Source organism: Corvus moneduloides, chromosome 23, assembly GCF_009650955.1.
Source record: "Corvus moneduloides isolate bCorMon1 chromosome 23, bCorMon1.pri, whole genome shotgun sequence".
In the NCBI taxonomy this organism is placed as follows: domain Eukaryota; kingdom Metazoa; phylum Chordata; class Aves; order Passeriformes; family Corvidae; genus Corvus; species Corvus moneduloides.
The window spans coordinates 7,231,965-7,249,505 of NC_045498.1; the positions used below are offsets into that span (position 1 = coordinate 7,231,965).

A 17,541-nucleotide genomic window follows, 5' to 3' on the forward strand; every position below is an offset into this window, starting at 1 on the left:
GTTTTTGGGCTGCAAAGGTCCCTGGAAATAGCTGGTAGGTGTGTGGCAGCTCCCATGTGCCAGCACAGGTTGCTGCATAATTAATCTGGCCTGGCTGCTGGTTTAACTGGGCTGTGAAATCACTGGAGTCAGTGCCTGGCTCAGTTTTCCCAGGGTGCTGGGTGATGGAGAGGGGTCCTCAAGTGGTGCTGGAGCAGTGATGCCCTGGCTAAACAACACCCCCAGGCTGGAAATCTGGTTTCCACATCCACTCTGTGCTCTTTTATGGTTTCCTCTTCTTTGGGAACTCAGAAACCTACACAGCAGAAGTGATAAATACCTTAAAATCCAAAGTCTCATTAAGCCAGAGCAAAGTTACAGGCTCCAACACCTGTTTCTGTTGCTTTTTGCTAAATCCACATTTACATTTAAATTACAAATGCAATTTGGGCCAGAATTTGAGCTGCTAGACTTTTAAAATAAAAATCTATCTTGATGACCAGTGGCAGAAGAGGTTTTTGGTGACTAGGGCTTGCAAACAATCTCAGCTAAAAGGCTTTGGGGGTTCACGAAGGTGTTTTTCCAAGTCCAGGTGAGTTTCTAGAACTTGAATTTAGAATCATGGAATGGCCTGGGTTGGAAGGGACCATAAAGCTCATCCAGTCCCACCCCCTGCCATGGGCAGGGACACCTTCCACTAGACCGGGTTGCTCCAAGCCCCGTCCAAGCTGGCCTTGGACACTTCCAGGGATGGGGCAGCCACAGCTGCTCTGGGCACCCTGTGCCAGGGCCTCACCACCCTCACAGGGAAGAGTGAAGAGTAAATTTAGAGGTAGTTCCATCAGTCCTCAGACCACCCTGAGCCAGACCCTGCCCATTTTCAATGCCTGGGAATCACAAGACAGCTGGAAACTGCTTCCTAACTCCGATTTTATTTTACTTTATTATTTTAAGTTTTAGAAAGCAGGGTTCCTGTACAGAAATGCCATTCTAAGGCCAAAATCCCGAGGGCTGGAGCTGGAAATAGTGGCTGAAGTACTTTGTGAGGTGCTGTGGATCCGGCATATTCAGCTCCATCGCGCATGGAGCAGCTGCTACAGTGGGAGGCATGATGGGAGGCCTTGGGGTCACCTTAATTTCATACAGCTATAGACAGACATACATATATATTTATAAAAGTACACAGAGAGTTCCCTCTGAGCATCCTGCCTACAGCATGGCTCAGTCTGGGCAGGCAGCATCTCCCAGTGCTGTTTCCCTGGACTAGGATTTGTCCCCAGTTTCCCAGCCCACATGAGGGGCTGGAGGAGCTGGTTTTTAGGTGGAAAGAAGCTGGATCATCCCCCAGATCCCTGCTGGGATGCTGTTGGAGTGGGATGATCAAGGTCCATGTCACCCCATATGCTCTGGCATGCTGCTTGCCACCTATTTTTCCCAGCAATATTCTATCTTTCTTTAAGTCAGCAAACCTGAAGCTCAGGAAAGCTACACTCTTTGCTGTGCCCTGGGCTCCAAGCTCTGCCCAAGCATGGTGGCATTTTAAAAACTAATGACTTGAAGCCTTCTAACCCACTTTAAGGCCATGGCAGTCACGCTTTCCAGCAGGCTGGGAATTCAGCAGATGAAAACAAAGGCCCTGTGGAGATGGGAAAAGCAGGGGCTGAGCTTTGTGGGGTGGCCAAGTTGCTCATGAAGCCCCAAGTCAACCTGTAGCTCCCAGCACTCATGGTGGGGGGGGGATTCTTGCCCCCCCAATGTCACGTCCTCGATGGGACTCTGCCAGGGCAAGGATGCTCCATCCCTGATGCTGGGGTTCACTTCCCCTGTGTCCCCCATTCCTCCCTGTGCTGCTGTGGGAAACACTGCTCTCCGTTGTTCCATTCCCAGCCTTGAACATGGGGTTGGTTTTTACGGGACACTGAGGCACTGGCTAAGACAGCTTGAAGACATCACTGGTATGGGGTCATCACATGTTTTAGGGCTACTCCACAGCTTGAGACATCAAGCTGGAATTCAGCTTCATGCTGGAGCTTGGAGTGAACTCCAAAAAGTCCTGCTTCACAGCATGGGACATCCCACCCCTGGAGGAGCACCCAGCCTGCTGGGACACCCTGAAATGTGTGACTATGGCCAGGTCTCTGTCATCAACCAGCTCCAAACCCACCACATGCTGCTGAGGGTTCTGCCCCAGGGTGGGTAGAGGTGGAGAGCTGAAGGATGGTCTCCAACTCCTTCTGGATACCTTAGTCCCTCTTCTCACAGAGCTGAAGCTCAGCTTTATGTAACCCTAGGGATTTCCCCCAGTTCCTGCCCTGGAACTGATCGTGCTTTCCCTTATCTGATGCTCCATGAGCAGCTGGGCTTGTGGTAGCAGGGGGTGAGGAGCCCAAGCACGGCCATGCCAGTAGTCCAGGACTCCATTCATGCCTACAAAGGGATTCTGAAGAGCCCCGGTCATGAGCTGGAGATGTCCAGGGGGATGCAGCACTGAGCAAGAGGCTTTTGCTTGTGGCACATTGACACGGTGCAGGCAGATGGGGAGGATCATTCACGTGCATCGGCGCAATTGATTTGAGACCCTAATGGGCAATTTCGCCCTATTTGATTCCTTTGAAAGAGAAATTGGTTTTGACTGCCTTGCAGGCTCTGTCTTTCTAACGAGGAGGGCTGCAATTTCCACAGTTCTGGAGAAAGGTGGGGCTGGTGAGGAGAGGTAATGGCTTTTATTAGCTTAAATTGATACAACTGGAGAAACCAGACACAAGCCAAGCTCTGCATCCAGCCCGTTAGCCCCAGGTGCATCTGGGTACTTGCCTGCTTCCTCCAGCTGTATCAATTTGTTCTCTCAATGCTATTACTGCTTCCTCCAAGCATGCTTCTCCTTGGGCTGTCTGAGTGCCTGGGAATGACAGCAGGAAGATGAGGGAAAGGAAAAGTGGTGGCTCATTAATGTGGTGCAGGGCTGGAGGGGAGATTCAGGGAGTGGGAGAACCCCCCAGTCATTGTTCAGCTGCAGATAATGTGGTCAAGAGGTCCCTGGACAGTGATTCCTGCAGGATGCATTGGGAGTCGGAGTTCAGCCATCCCTTTGGAGGGACGCTGTTCCATCCAGATGAGAGTTGAAATACCCAAATCTCTGCCTCTTGTGGGTGCTTTCTTGGTGCCTGCACAACCTCTGTCTCTGCTTGGGGAATTGTGAAAGGGAGGTGAAATCTTTGTCATCTTCTAAAAAAACCCCCGCAACCCCATCCTATCCTTTTTGTCTCTGCTATGGAAAGCTGGGCAGTGCTGTCCTTCATCCTTCCCCTGGTGGGCAGGGGAGGGAAAGTCCTTGGTGCAGCCTGTTATTCCATTCTAATTACTTTAGCACTGCAAGAAACAACTCCAGTTCCTACAAATTACTCCCCTAATGAGGTTCTTCTTGGGCTTAATGACTTCATCAGTTCCCTGTCACCCTGATGGATGCTGGGCATAGGGAATTTGGTATTGGCACACGGATATGGGGTCAGCTTCAGATGTGGCCTGCTCCATACCCTGCCCATATCCATATTCATCACATCCATGTCCAGGGCAGCCTTAGCTGCACTCAGAGGTCTCTAAATAACACAGTAATGACATTAACAGTAGACAGTTTTCTCCGGGAGCAGTCCCAGTTTGAAGGACTCCGGGAGAATTTTTACAATGGATCTGGAGCTTTTTGAAAACAGTATCTCTGAAGTGGCATAAGTTTCTCTTCCCATCTCTGGTCGTCTTTTGGACACAGCTCAGAGTGGGATGGAATAAGGTCCCATGATGCGGTAGAGGAAATGGCCTCAAGTCATTCCAGGGGAGGATTAGGTTGGATATTAGGGAACATTTCTTCACTGAAAGGGTTGTCCAGCCCTGGCACAGCTGTCCAGGGCAGTGGTGGAGTAACCATCACTGGAGGGATTTAACCATCACTGTGTGCATGTGGCACTCGGGGACGTGGGCTAGTGGTGGCCTTGGTAGTTGTGGGAGAGCGGTTGAACTTGATGATCTATCTCGAAGGGCTTTTCCAACCTGAATGATTCTGTGATCCAGTGATCACTTCCTGGCACAGTTCCCTTCTGCCGTGGGAGTGTTTCCACTCTCGCCATGGGCTGTGGTGTCATCCTGGCCCATTCAGGAGGAGAAGCATGTGGACATTGCAGTCCTGGTGCCCTGGGCTCTGCCAAGAGCCACGTGTCGGAGGGTGACAGCCCTTGCTGGGTTTTGTTGGTTGAGGTGGTAGCAGCAGTGGAGCATCTTTGCCCAAGTTGCCTCTTTTTCTGGTCCTCTCCCTGCATCATTCGGTGAGTCCCAATTCTCCCACTCTTCTTTCCCAGGACGAAAAAAGTTTTTGCAGTCAGTCTGTATGCAAACCCAGCAGTGTTACCGAGCAGCGGCCAGGCCACCATTCTGCTAGAACTCTGTGGTGGTGACCTGGGTGACTTCTGAGCGCAGCTCGTCTCCTCCGTGTCCCCGGCAGCCCCGCTGGGGGCTGCCCACTTCTAGTCATGCTGGCTTGTTGCGGGCTTCAGAAGGGGTGCAGGTGGAGACATGCTCCCGCGTGGTGTTCCTGGCACGGGAGAAGCTGTTCTGGTCCACACGGGCTCGGAAAGGCAGGCAGAACTCTCGGAAGCACCTCTTGAAGTTTTCATCCAGGAAGGCATAGAGGACAGGGTTGAGGCTGCTGTTGGTGTAGCCCAGGGCGATGCAGAAGTGCAGGCTGGCCACTACGTAGGGGTTCTTCTTGTCTATGTCCACCAGCGTCCAGATGATGACAAAGATGTGGATGGGTGTCCAGCAGATGATGAAGGCTGCCACCACCACCAGCACCATGCGCGTGATGCGCCGTAGGTTGCGGTCCTTCTCCTTAGAGCCTGAGAGGAGCCGGACGCTCTTCAGGCGAAGAATCATCAGCCCGTAGCAGATGGTGATGACCAAAATGGGGACCAGGAAGGCAAAGATGAAGACACAGATCTTGGTTACGGTGTCCCAGTATATGGGAGGATCAGGAAACTGGAGAGTACACAGGACCATCCCATCTGTAGGAGAGAGGAGGGTCAAAGAGGGAGCTGGTGGAGTGTCTGCTGAGAATATTCTGCCTTCTGCTCAGTCATGACTTGTTAAAACCCCAGGGAGATGCATTCTTACCTGCCTGCTCTTGGCAGAGGTTCCCCAGGAGCTCTGTGCCATCAGACCCCTGCCCACAAGACGCTGAGGGGATGCAGTGGATGCAGTGACCCTGGAACCTTTTCCCTGCAGAGCCTCCTGGGCCATTCAAGGCCAATCCTGCCTTCTCTCAGCCCCCATGGTGGACACATCCCCATGTCACCCTCCACTGAAATCTGTCTGCTTCCTCAAGATGCCCAGAGCTTTCCCTAGCAGCCAAGGGCCAGCATCCCCACACAGGAGCTGCAGATCTTAGTGTGGGCCACTTGGAAACTTTGCAGCATCCCTGGGGGTGTTTATAGGCAGATGATTTACACTCCAGGAGCTAGGGAGAGGCACTGGTTGGACTGGAGATGGGGAAAGTTTTGGCATCCCTGCCCTTAAGGGGAGGGGAGGACAATTTCTGGGACAGTTTCCAAGACAGGAAACAGCACCACAATGCTTTTTCCAAGACAGGGAACATTTATGGTGTCATGGAGAGGTGCCCACCACTGACCACAAATCTGCTACAGGACCAGAGGTCAAGTTTGCCAGGTCACCCCTGGGATGGACCAATGGGAGAGGAGGGGAATGTGTCCCCAGAGCCACTTGCCTTTTGACTTGGTGACTGCCATGACCATGATGGGCACCCCAACGAGGGAGGAAAGCACCCAGATGCAGACATTGATGATCTTGGCTTTGGCTGGCGTGCGGAAGTCCAGGGCCTTGACTGGGTGGCACACAGCGATGTAGCGGTCCACGCTCATCATGGTGAGGGTGAAGATGCTGGTGAACATGTTGTAGTAGTCAATGGAGAGCACAACCTTGCAGAGCAGCTCCCCAAAGGGCCAGGTCTCCATGAGGTACTTGGCGCTCTGGAAGGGCAGTGTGCTGGTGGCCAGTGCATCGGCCAGCGCCAGGTTGAAGATGTAGATGTTGGTGGCTGTCTTCATCTTGGTGTACCTGGGGGTGGCCGAGAAGGGAGATGTTACAGGTGGTCAGGACACTTGACGTGATGAGGAGGGGGCACAGCCTGGCTGCTCACAAAGTGACACCAGCCTTGGTAGGCAAAAGTACGTGTTGTGACACGCCTTTCTGCAGCACCAATGTGCTCAGCAACTTTCCAGGTGCACCAGGGAGCACATTGAGGAAGGACATGGAGCTGTTGGAGCAAGTCCAGGGGAGGCCACCAAGATGGCTAGAGGGATGAAACACCTCTGCTATGAGGAAAGGCTGAGAGAATTGGGATTGTTCAGCCTGGGGAAGAGAAGCTTCGAGGTGGCCCAATTGTGGCCTTCCAGCCCCTGAAGGACCTCACCAGAAACATGGGGAGAGACTCTTTACAAGAGCCTGGAGTGACAGGATATTAGATGGGATATTGGGAAGAAATCCTTCCCTGTGAGGGTGGTGAGGCCCTGGCACAGGGTGCCCAGAGAAGCTGTGGCTGCCCCATCCATGCAAGTGTCCAAGGCCAGCTTGGACGGGGCTTGGAGCAACCCGGTCTAGTGGAAGGTGTCCCTGCCCATGGCAGGGGGTGGAACGAGATGAGCTTTAAGGTCCCTTTTAACCCAAGCCATTCTATGATTCTATACTTGTGTTCTTGTGTGTTGAATTCATAAAATCACAGAATCCCGAAGTGATTTGGGTTGGGAGGGACCTTAAAGCTCATCTCATTCCACTTGCCAGCCATGGGCAGGGAGCCACACACCACATCCTGGTATCTGAGCAGGGGATGACGTTCGTATGTGCTGTGCTGGGACCTGCAGAGCATGGCTTGCCCCCTGCCACAGTGGTTTTCCTTCGCCTGACCAGGGAGGTGACACTCATTCCACACCTGCTTTTGTTCAAAGGAGTAAAGAACTTTCCAGAGGAGTCAATTCTCCAATGAGTTTGATTTGCTCCATTTCTCTGAACCAGTTGCAAAATGTCCTTTATCCCCTCAACCCTCCTTCATCTGATTTTCTGCCCAGTAAATTGTGATTATCCAGCCTGCTTCCCTGTCAAGTTTGCTTGCAGAAATTGGATCGATTATCCCCGGAAACAGGCCATCTGGAAGCAGCCCAATTAGCCAGCCTGGAGCTCCAGAGCCTTTGGGGAAGCCTGGCTGTGTCCCCCAGGGCATTTGGGAAGGGCTGGCTCTGCTTCTGGTTCTTGTCACACCATGGCAAGAGAAACGCCTGGTCCCTCATGTCCAAACCTTTCCTGAAGGGATGAGGCAAAGTTACGGCGGATGCCAGAGCAGCAGGGATGTGTGGGTGGGTGGGTGTGGGTGTGTGTCCGTCCCAGGAGCATCCAGTCCTGCAAGTGTTGGTCAAAGGGATGCTTTGAATGGCGTGGTGGCTTTGAAATAGATACTGAGGGATCTGCTGGGCACCCCCAAAGGGCAACACGTGTGGGGTGGGAGCAGCTCTGTGGAAGACCCTGCTCTTTGCAGGGCTACACTATCAGCTCCAACTCTTCCTGGGCTCCCTTCCAGCGAATCTCCATTGCTCAGAGCATCCTCCCCAGCCCCAAGTTTCTTTAGATGCACCCTAATTAATTAATAACAGGGTCAGTTTGCACAGAACCATCTCTGTGCATGGCTAACCTGCCTGTAGCAGCACTGGGGTAGGGCACGGAGAAGGGAGATGACCCCTTTGTTGCTGGGATGAAAAGATTGTTTTCCTTGGAGTACTTATGAAATAGATAGAAAGTGACTTCTAATGTGTGTGATAGAGGTGAGACAGTTTTAAACTGACAGAGGGCAGGTTTCGATCAGATATGAGGGTGGTGAGGCCCTGGCACAGGCTGCCCAGAGAGGCTGTGGCTGCCCCATCCCTGCAAGTGTCCAAGGCGAGATGGGGCTTGGAGCAAGCTGGTCTAGTGGAAGGTGTCCCTGCCCATGGCAGGGGGTGGAATTAGACGGGCTTTAAGGTCCCTTCCAATCTAAACCATTCCAGGATTCTGTGATAATTGGCACAGCTCATTACATGTCAGGGTTACAGGGAGCAAATTGAAGTGGGGGGATTGAGTAGCTCCCATCTCAGGTGGGCCTGCCCTGGCTGGAGTCCAGGAATGCAGGCTGGTGTGGGAAAGAGGCTCCTGGGATTGCTGGTGGTACCCAATCTCTTCCCTTTATTCTTTCTCCATCTCAGCAGGGTCAGTAGAGTGTATTGGTGGGGACAGAGACCCACCAGATACCACTGTTGATAGAACTGGGAACTGGAGCTGAAAAACTAATTTTTCTCTGGGAGAAAATAGAAAATAGCAGTTTAACCCAGCTCCCAGCTCCAAGAGCATTCCCGTCTCCTTCACCATGGCTGCAAATGGCAGCCCGTTGCCCAAGGGCGGAAATATTCGAGCTGAGCTTTTTTTTTTTTTTAATTTAAATATGGCATTAGAAATGTCTTGTCCTTGAAAAGTCCTTTTCAGTTCTCTTTAGTGTTATTTTCCAAGTGCTTTTGCAGAAAAGTTTCCTTCCAGGTTAAACAAAAAGCTGAGAATTTGTGGTATTGTCAGGTTTTGCCTCTCCTATGTGAACAAACAGTCAGTTCAGGTAGATTCACATGTCTTTTGAGTAAAAAACCAGTTATTCCTTCCACAGTCTGCCAGATGTGCTTGACTGTGCTGGGTAAGCACTTCCCAACCCCCTGTGAGGGGTGGGGGAGTGGAGGGCTGGAGCTGTCACCCATCCCCAGGCAGGACGGGGCTGGTGAGGGCAAAGCAGTGACTGGGATAAAGGAGATGATTGGGATGATGATGGAAATGGCTGGAATGTTGGGTGAATGTCTGGGATGATGGGTTGACTCTGATGATGCATTTGACTGCAATGATGGGGATAACTGGGATGAAGATGGGGATAACTTGGATGATGAAGAACATAACTGGGATGATGGAGTTGACTGGGATAATGGGGATGACTTGGGATGGTGGTGGGGATGACTGGGATAATAAGGATGGCAATTTAGCCTCCAGCACTGGGGTTTTGGGCAAGATGCATCCCCCTCCAGGCTTGTTCTGAGGTTTCAACCCCCTGCACAGGGTGGGGCGTCCATCCTGATGACCCTCCTGAGCTGCAAATGAAGCTGCTGCTCCAGGAAAGAGGTTTATTGCCCACATTAGAGCAAACCATCCACTGCTGCTGATGGAGCTCCCCAGGCTGCCAAACGCATTGCAATTAAGTGAGTGCCTTGATTGGGAAGTTATGCACTTGAACGGAACAATGTGGGAGGTGTTGATGGAGAGAAGAGATGGGAGGAGATGGGGCAAGCACAGGGCAGCTCCGCATTCCAGTCTCGACTCCCAGGTAGGGACCCCCTCTCCAAACCTCTTGGAAAATAAATAAGTGAAAGAAAAGTGAATAATAAGTGAAAGAAAAACTCCCGGAGCTGCTAAAAGCTGCTGCCTGAAAGAGCCTGGCTTGACAAAGCCTGCGCCCAGGTGTCCTTGCAGCCTGTGCGGGAGGTGGTGGGGGGCTGATGGGCTTGGTGGGCATGAGGGCACTTGCAGCCCCGAGCTCAAAGCTGCAAATTGCTTCCATGGGTATTTTTAAAAGCATCCGAGAATGCAGTGGCAATGGCAGTGCTGGTCAGAGCTGAGGTGGGGTGGGTGCTGGATGTGCTGTGCGGGTGGGTTTGGCTCCTCTGGAGAGGGATTTATTTGCGGTTTGGCTGTGCTCGGCTCGCGGTGTGCCCATTCACAGAGCTACGTACCAGGGTCCTGTGTCTGCATTTGCCAGCTCCTGGCACTCATGGACTTTGTGGCAAACTCAGTGTAGTCCCTGAGGTCCCTGACCCCTAGGATGTGCTCCAGCTGTTCTTGCAGACTGCCTGGATCCCAAGGGCACTGGGAGGTGGCTCTGGGAGAAGACCACAAGGCAAACACCCAGAATCTCCCTGGCAGTGATGTCCAAATCCGAGCCAATCCCATCTCACAGTCCTTTCTTGCATGCACACAGGTCTCCCCTAGTCTTGGCCTAAACCCTGACGACATGGAGGAACTCTGACAAGGACCCCTGGGAAACTCCATGTGGCTCTGGCCATGGAAGGGGCGAAGGCACATGTCTCCGCAGCCCCTCCTGTTCCAGGAGCTTGGAGGATGATACTTGCTCATTTCATGGGAGATATTCCCCATCCCTGGAAGTGTTCAAGGCCAGCTTGGATAGGGCTTGGAGCCACCTGGTCTAGTGGAAAGCACCCCTGCCTATGGCAGGACAGTGGAACAAGATGGTCTATAAGGTCACTTCCAACCCAAATCACTCTGTGATTCTGTGCTTAATTCCATCATCAGCTGGAAAATGGGGGCCAGAAGCTGTGGTGATGGGATCTGTGGATCTGTCAGGCTTGCTAAAGCCTGGCTAACGTGTGGTTATGCAGGGAGTATAATAGGGAGGATGTTGTTTGCACATGAAATCACTCTCTTTAAAATGCCTTCCCCCTCCTCTCTGAGCAGAACCTCCTGGAGGGGGTCTAAGAACACTCATCCCTCACCCTGACATCACTCATGGCATCTGTCTCTGCTGCAATTACCTCCATTTGCTTTTTCAGACCAGGGCTCATTTTTAATGCCACTTTGAGTGGATGAAAAATCCCATTAGGGGTCAGGTCGGGTCCATGAGTGACTCCCCCATCCCCTTCCCCATTGCCCACCCTCTTGGATGGTTAAAAACACACAGCAGAGCCCTGCAGAGAATGGGGAGCAGGGACAGCAGAGCCTGATACCAGGGTGATGAGCACTCCGGGGTGGCTCATGGACACGTTTCAGGATGGTTTCCTTCCCTCCGGTGAGTCACCATAATTATTTGTGCACAGACAGTGCCGGGCTGTGCTGACCTCCTGTAACAATAGCTATGGACTGAAAGGCATGGGGAAAGGAGGGTGGAAATGGTTAAAAAAATGTGAATTCTGGGGGGTTTGTTTAAATCCAGCCACCAGCTCTGGTTTGGTTCCAGCGTTTTGGCCAAGCTGGGGTTACAGCACCACCTGAGGCAATGGGAATTGGGATTACCCCACAAGTTCTGGGCCACCACGATCAAGCCCCCTCCAGTGCAGAGGGGGTGGCTGCGAAGCCCAGGCACGCAGTGAGACCCTTCTGCTCCCTCTTGCCAGGCGGGAGGTGTAGGGGTCTGTGCCCTCACAGAGTGTGACTGCGAGTACAGCTCCATCCTTTGCTGCTGGCAGGGCTGTGGAGGGGCTCTGTCAGCCCTCACTGCTGGCACTGCTCCTGTGCTCTGCAAGATTTGACTTCATGGCCCTGATGCCATGAAGATTTTTTTGCCTTTTCTTGTATACCCCTGTTATATCTTTTTTACAACTTCTGTATTCTTAGTGCTTTTTGCCTCCATTCTTGGACTTGTTTGTCAAGCTGAGAGACTCAACATTTTAGAAGCTTCGTAGCCAGGGATCAGTGTGCCCCAGAGCCCAAGGTCCTCTCCAGAACACATTCTGTAAACCAAGATAGAACCATCCAGGGGAAGGCTCCTTGGGGAGGGGGGCTCACTCGAGCCTCTCATTAGGGAATTTCTGATAGATATGCCGATTAGTAAAATCTATGTTATACCAGATCTTTTAGGGGTGCATTTTGCAGTGTGCATTTTGGTGCATTTGACCTGGAGGTGTGCACCTGAGGATCCTTAAAATAAATACCAAGGTAAAATCCCTTTTCCCTTCTAACCGTGTGTGACTCTTGATTTCAAGACCAGGAAAAGGCATCAGTCCCATTTTTCATGTCAACCCATCTTATCCAGGCAGGACCAACCAGTGTCTCACACAAAGGGACTGATGAGATTTTGTACCTTAGCACAAGTGCCAGGCTGGATACAGCAGCATCTTGCCATGCCCCATCTTTAAAATGGGGGATATTTGGGTCACATTGCTTGTCTTGGGGTGCAGAGACCCCGCAGACCCCCTCTCTGCCCAGGGAAAGCCTCACCACAGGTGCCAAGGTCTTGGATGGAGCCCAAGTGGGTCTCTCCCACATTAAGGGGACCAGAGGACAGCTCAGCTGTTGTGGGAGATGGGGCTGGGCCATGCAGCTTCTGCTCTTTGCTAGAGAAAAACAGACGTCAGGCAGCTGCAGGAGGTGCCGGCACAAGGAGGAACTGGGAATGGGCTGGGTGGGTAATTCCCACTGATGGAGTGGGGTGGCAGCAGTGGGAACCCACCAGCCCCTGGCTGAGGCGGGGGTCTGGACCCACCCTGCAAACAGGGCAGCTCCCAGCCCGCAGCGTGACCAGCCCTGCGGCTTCTCTTCCTCACAAAAGACAAGGGGCACCCGCTTGTGTCTGTCCGTGCCCCCCAAACACAGCTCCCTTGCACCACCCGAGCTGCTCCAGGCACACATGGCCTCTGCTCTCACCCCTCGCACAGCACCTGCGGCCCCTCCCTGCCCTCCCTCACTTGCACAGCTTGCACACGCACTGCTCCACACACATCACGCCCGGCTCGATGCTGCCTGGGCACAAGCAGCCGATGCATACCCAACCCTGCTCCTGCTGCCGGCTCACTCTCGGAGCACACTCACACCTGGGGCAAACTCACACCCAGCGCAGACTCATACCTGGTGCACGCTTACTTCTGCTGGTTGGCACACGGCAAACACTCACCCCTGGGCACACTTTCTCTTAGTGCAAACTCCCTCCTGGTGCACAGACGATCCTGGTGCACACCCACTCCTGGTGCACACTCACTCAGTGCTACATCCCACACCTTCCATGTGCTGCACGCTCACCCCTGGCACACCTTGGCTCCATCGGTGCTCTCGCACTTGGGTGCCCACTCACCCCAAGTGCCCCCTCGCTCCCTGCACACACCCCACCCCTCGTGGGCAGCGGCCGGGGTGCCCAGCTCTCACCTGACGATGCCGTACATGACCAGGACGTTGCCCAGCAGCCCCACCACGCACACCACGGAGTAGAGCGCAGTGATGACGATGGCGATGAGGATGGATGTAGCGTTCTTGGCCCGCTGCGGGCCCGTGTCGTTGACCCCGTGTTCGGGCAGGGGGACCCAGGCGGTGCCGTTGCCCCAGGGGGTGGCAGCGGCCGTGGGCAGCACGGATGGCAGTTCCGCGGGCACATCCATGGTCACATCCGTAGGCAGCTCCATGGCCCGCGGGCGGCCGTGGCCCCGCTGGAACCGCCGGGCGCATCCGAGCGCCGCGGGTTCGAGCCCCGCTCCCGGCCGGTGACGCCGCCGCCTCCCGCACCCGCGCGGGCCGGGAACGCTTTATAAACCCGCGTGTCCCCCACGCCACGTGGGGCTGGGGGCGGCCCTGCTCGCCCGCCCGCCCCCAACCCCCCCCCGCCTGCACCCCTCCCTCTCCCTGCCTGCTCCCCAGATCCCTGCCTGCTATTCTCCCCCTTGCTCCCTACCTGTCCCCCCCGTCCCCGCCTTCCTCCACCTCGAACCCTGCCTGCCTTTCCACACTTGGCAGGTCCTTGTCTTCCCTCCAGGGTCCCTTTTCCCCCCCATCCCTGCCTGCCTCGTCCCATGCTTCCATTCCTCCCGTCCTCCCCCACAGATCCCTCCTTGCGCCCCCCCTCCCCTCCCCTCCCCCAAGCCTGTCGCTCTCTCTCCCCATCCCTGCCAGCCTTCCTTCCCGGTTCTTGTCTTCTCAGCCCCTGCCTGACCCGCGCTCTCCCCAGTCGCTGCCTCCTTTCCTAGCACCCAGTTCCTTACCTGCACCCCCTCTCCCCCATGCCTGCCTCTACCTCCCCTCCCTGCTTGTCTTACCAACCCCCAATCCCTGTCTCTCCCCCCAGCTCCTCCCGGTTCCTGCCTCCCCCCCCGTCCCTGCCTGTCGCCCATCCCCGGAGCCGGCAAAGGCTTCGGGGGCGGCCCCGAGCATCTGGGGGTTCCCGAACTGGAGGGGAAGTGCGATCGATCCCGGCGCTACGACTGTTTTGGGTTTTCTTTGTCTGTAAGAAAGCAGGGGGACAAACAGCCCCCTTGTCCACAAAGCAAAGCCGGGGTGTCTCCAGTTCCCCCTTGCCCTCTGCTTTTTCTTCCTCTCCTTCACTCTCCCCACCATGTGTTGTCGGGTTAGAGGGTGCTGGATGGGTTTGGGGGTGCTGAGAATGTCTTGGGAGGACGTTGCAGGGCAATTCAAGAGGGATATTGTGGGATGAGGGAAGGAATTGACAGGGTGCTGGGGGGAGAAAGATGCGGGAATGCTGAGGAGGGATTTGGGGAGCAATGTTGGGGGGATTTAGGAGGAATTCTTGGGAGGGAATAAGTAGGGATGCTGGGGGTGGTGCTGAAGAGGATTCCGGGGGGGCTTAAGAGGAATGCTGCTGCAGGCTAAGGGATTTAGGGAGATGCTGCAGAGTGAAAATGCAAACACAGACCCAGCAGCAGCACCTGCTTGGCAGAGCTGGGCTTTGTGGGATGTTGAGGGTCACCCTCCCCTTTCCAAGGATCCTTGCCAGCCATGGGGCAGGACCACCTTCCTCTGGCAAGGCTCCCCCTTTTCAGGGTCTGCAAAGCTGAGAGGCAGGAGCCTTATTTTTCCTGGAGCCCCACTGGACGTGGAGGCTGTGGGTACCCACATTTGGGGTGTCCCCAGCTCCTATTTGCTTTGGGAATGGATTAATTCATTGTCCTGTGCCCTGGGACAGAAGTGGCTCAGAGAGAGAGGATGATCTGCTACAATTTTGGGTACCTTTGGCTCCAGAGGGACTGAGCAGGGGACACAGGACATGGAGGAGAGGCCAGCAGCTTGTTCAATCCTGGAGATGGGGTATTCAGTCTGCGCAGAGCTCTGCCAGCATCAAACTCCTGCAGTGCTGAAGCATCCAGACATTTCGTCAAGAGCCTCATAAAAACGCCCAGGAGGGAATTAATGGCTTTTCATTCATCCCGTGGTTCAGATGGTAACCAGCTCCAGGGCCCCTGAGCAGGGAGGCAGGAACAATGTGCTGTGGGTTTCTGTCCTCATGGTGTGAGGTGGCCATGGTCCTGGCTTTGTCCCACAGGGCTGGTGGGATGGGTAAAGGCAGGAACTGGGAGCACAGGGATAGATTTAATAAGAATATCTTGGTCGTGCGTTTCAGATGCATCAGTCTCCTTACCTGGAGGGTGTTCCCATTCCTGCAATGGTTTTACAAGCCCAGGCAGGACAGAGGGGGATGTCCTGCATCTGTGTGTGGTCCAGAATACAGGATTTAAACACCTTCCTGGCTGAAAACAGTGTCCCAGACCCAGAGCAAGGTGTTGAGTATCTGCTGTGCCCAGCTCTGACGCAGGCCGGCTGCTGATCTCTCCCAGCGGGAAGGAAACATCAGGTTGGGGAGTGTAAAATAGCTTTTAGCGTGGCTGAGGAGCTCTCTGGAAGAGAACTCATCCCTTCACTTGGCTCCCGGCATGGCCAGAGCCCTCACACTGACCCTTTTCCAATGGGTTATCTGCAAAAGACTCATCATCCTGGCAGGTTCCAGCAAACACGTCCTCTCAGCTCAGCTACAGCATTTCTTTATAAATTTTTTTCAGCTGGAATGTTAAAAATAAACGCAGTGGACACATAAAACAAATGGAAAATCTTTAAAGGGCTTCTGTGTTCATCTGCCTGCTCTCAGCTATTGCTGCTCCAGCTGCCAAGCCCAGCTGCTGCCATAGATGGAGTTCTCAAAATTGGGGAAACTGAGGCAGAGGAGGCATGTTGGAGGGGAGACCATCACCCTGTTGCAGTGTATGGAGCCTGGTGGGTCTGGCAGGTCCTGACCCCTAGAACTGGTGCTGGGAATTCTGTCTGCATCCTGAGTTTGATCGATGCCACTTTATCTTCCCTGGGAGGGTGGCGAGGCCCTGGCACAGGGTGCCCAGAGAAGCTGTGGCTGTCCCATCCTTGGAAGTCTCCAAGGCCAGGGTGGATGGAGCTTGGAGCAGCCAGGGATAGTGGAAGGTGTCCCCACTCATGGCAGGGGTTGGAACTGGATGAGCTTTAAACTCCCTTCCAGTCTAAACCACTTTGTGATTCTGTGGTCTTGGATCAAGTCCTGCTCTCCTGCAAGGATTGCTTCTCTTAGGAAATTCTCTGTGGCAATGCCTTAGTTCTTAATTTCTCCCCCACACCCTGAAAAAGAAATAATATATCAAACTGAGGTGGTGAGAGCAATGCTGAGGCTGTCAAGGAGCACAATTCATGTTGCTCCTTTGCTTGCTGAGCTGAGGTCCATCCAAGGGGATTTACAGCTGGAGCCACTAATGGCAGTGCTTTGATTTACTCAGAAGCTGCAAACTTGACAGTGTATTTCACGGTGAGAAGACCCTCTTCTCTGGAATTTATTTGTTTTAATTAAAATGGACATAAAAATAATGTGCATGTGCTGTGAATCTGCTCTGATGGGACTCCAGTCAAAATCCATGGCAATCTCTGGAGGTTAATGGAGGAGGAAACAGGGGAGATGAGTTCTCCATGAATATTTTTGGGAATTCAGAAGGACACTGAGACTCTCTAAGTGCCCCTCACCTTGCCGTGATACTGTTAGGGAGAGCCTTGCACTGGAGCTCTGATGGCGCTGGGACGGCTGTGTCCTGTGCTGAGGTGGGAGCCAGGGCAGCTCTGCCAGGTATAGAACTATGATAGAAATATACAGATATCTAAAATACAAATATCTAAAACTATTTTGATAATTTGATATAATTTCCAGTTTGGCAGCCAGCTTGAGTCCTGCCTGTGACATTTCAGAGTTGTGATGCAGAGAGGGGAAACTCCATTTCTTATTCCCCCTCCATAGTGTCTATCTTCATAGAATCACGGAATGATTTAGGTGGGAAGGGACCTTAAAACCCGTCTAATTCCACTCCCTGCCACTAGACCAGGTTGCTCCAAGCTCCACCCAGCCAGGCCTTGGACACTTCCAGGGACGAAAGTGTTCCATTTTTAATGGATTTTTGCCCCAAGTCTGAAGAAGCAGTGCTGGGAACACCAGGTGCATTGGCTTTCAGTTGGGGTGAGGGTGGTTTTTGGCAAGAGGAGCAGCCCTCAGTGTCAGACCGTGGGCTCTCCTGCTTCCCTTGCAGTCCTTGTGCTGCTCTCTTGCCTCCCAATGCTACACAAGCAGGATTTTTTTTGTGCAGGGTTTTGTTTTTAGAGCAAATACTGCGCAGACCTGGAGCTCAGCATCTGCAATCAATCCTGGGGATGGGGATTGGCTGAAATGCCACCATCAGTGCTGCATCCTGGTCCCAGTGTTGTCCATAGGAGGATGTGTAACAGGAACTGGGAGAGGGATCATGGTGTGGGAGAGATCTGGGCTAACCTGGGAGACCTGGGCAGAGCAGAGCCAGTGCAAAAAGGTGGAGCCTCATCAGGCTGAGCGGATGGGATTTTCCAGGTCAAAGATGGGAAACTGGAGATGGCATGTAGGCTCCCACAAAGCTGGAAATCCAGGCAAGTGCTGCACCTCCCAGAAAACAACATGTGAAAAGA

The 17,541-nt window shown here is 53.5% G+C and overlaps 1 protein-coding gene across 1 annotated transcript; it reads right to left on the minus strand.

The window, feature by feature from the left end:
• Positions 1-892: 892 nt before the first annotated feature.
• On the minus strand, positions 893-13,662 carry OPRD1 (opioid receptor delta 1). The gene is made up of 3 exons (XM_032132006.1): positions 12,964-13,662; positions 5,747-6,096; positions 893-5,027 (listed from the first exon to the last, which is right to left on the minus strand). The coding sequence occupies exons 1-3, from the start codon at positions 13,215-13,217 to the stop codon at positions 4,495-4,497; spliced, it is 1,137 nt and encodes a 378-aa protein (XP_031987897.1). The 5' UTR covers positions 13,218-13,662; the 3' UTR covers positions 893-4,494.
• Between the last annotated feature and the right edge of the window lie 3,879 nt (positions 13,663-17,541).

Excerpts from the sequence above, each read along its gene's own strand:
- OPRD1 (XM_032132006.1), bottom strand. The coding sequence starts at position 13,217 with ATGGAGCTGCCTACGGATGTGACCATGGATGTGCCCGCGGAACTGCCA. Across the intron at positions 6,097-12,963 it reads GTCATGTACGGCATCGTCAG|GTACACCAAGATGAAGACAG; the intron begins GTGAGAGCTGGG and ends GGCCACCCCCAG. Across the intron at positions 5,028-5,746 it reads GGCAGTCACCAAGTCAAAAG|ATGGGATGGTCCTGTGTACT; the intron begins GCAAGTGGCTCT and ends TCTCTCCTACAG.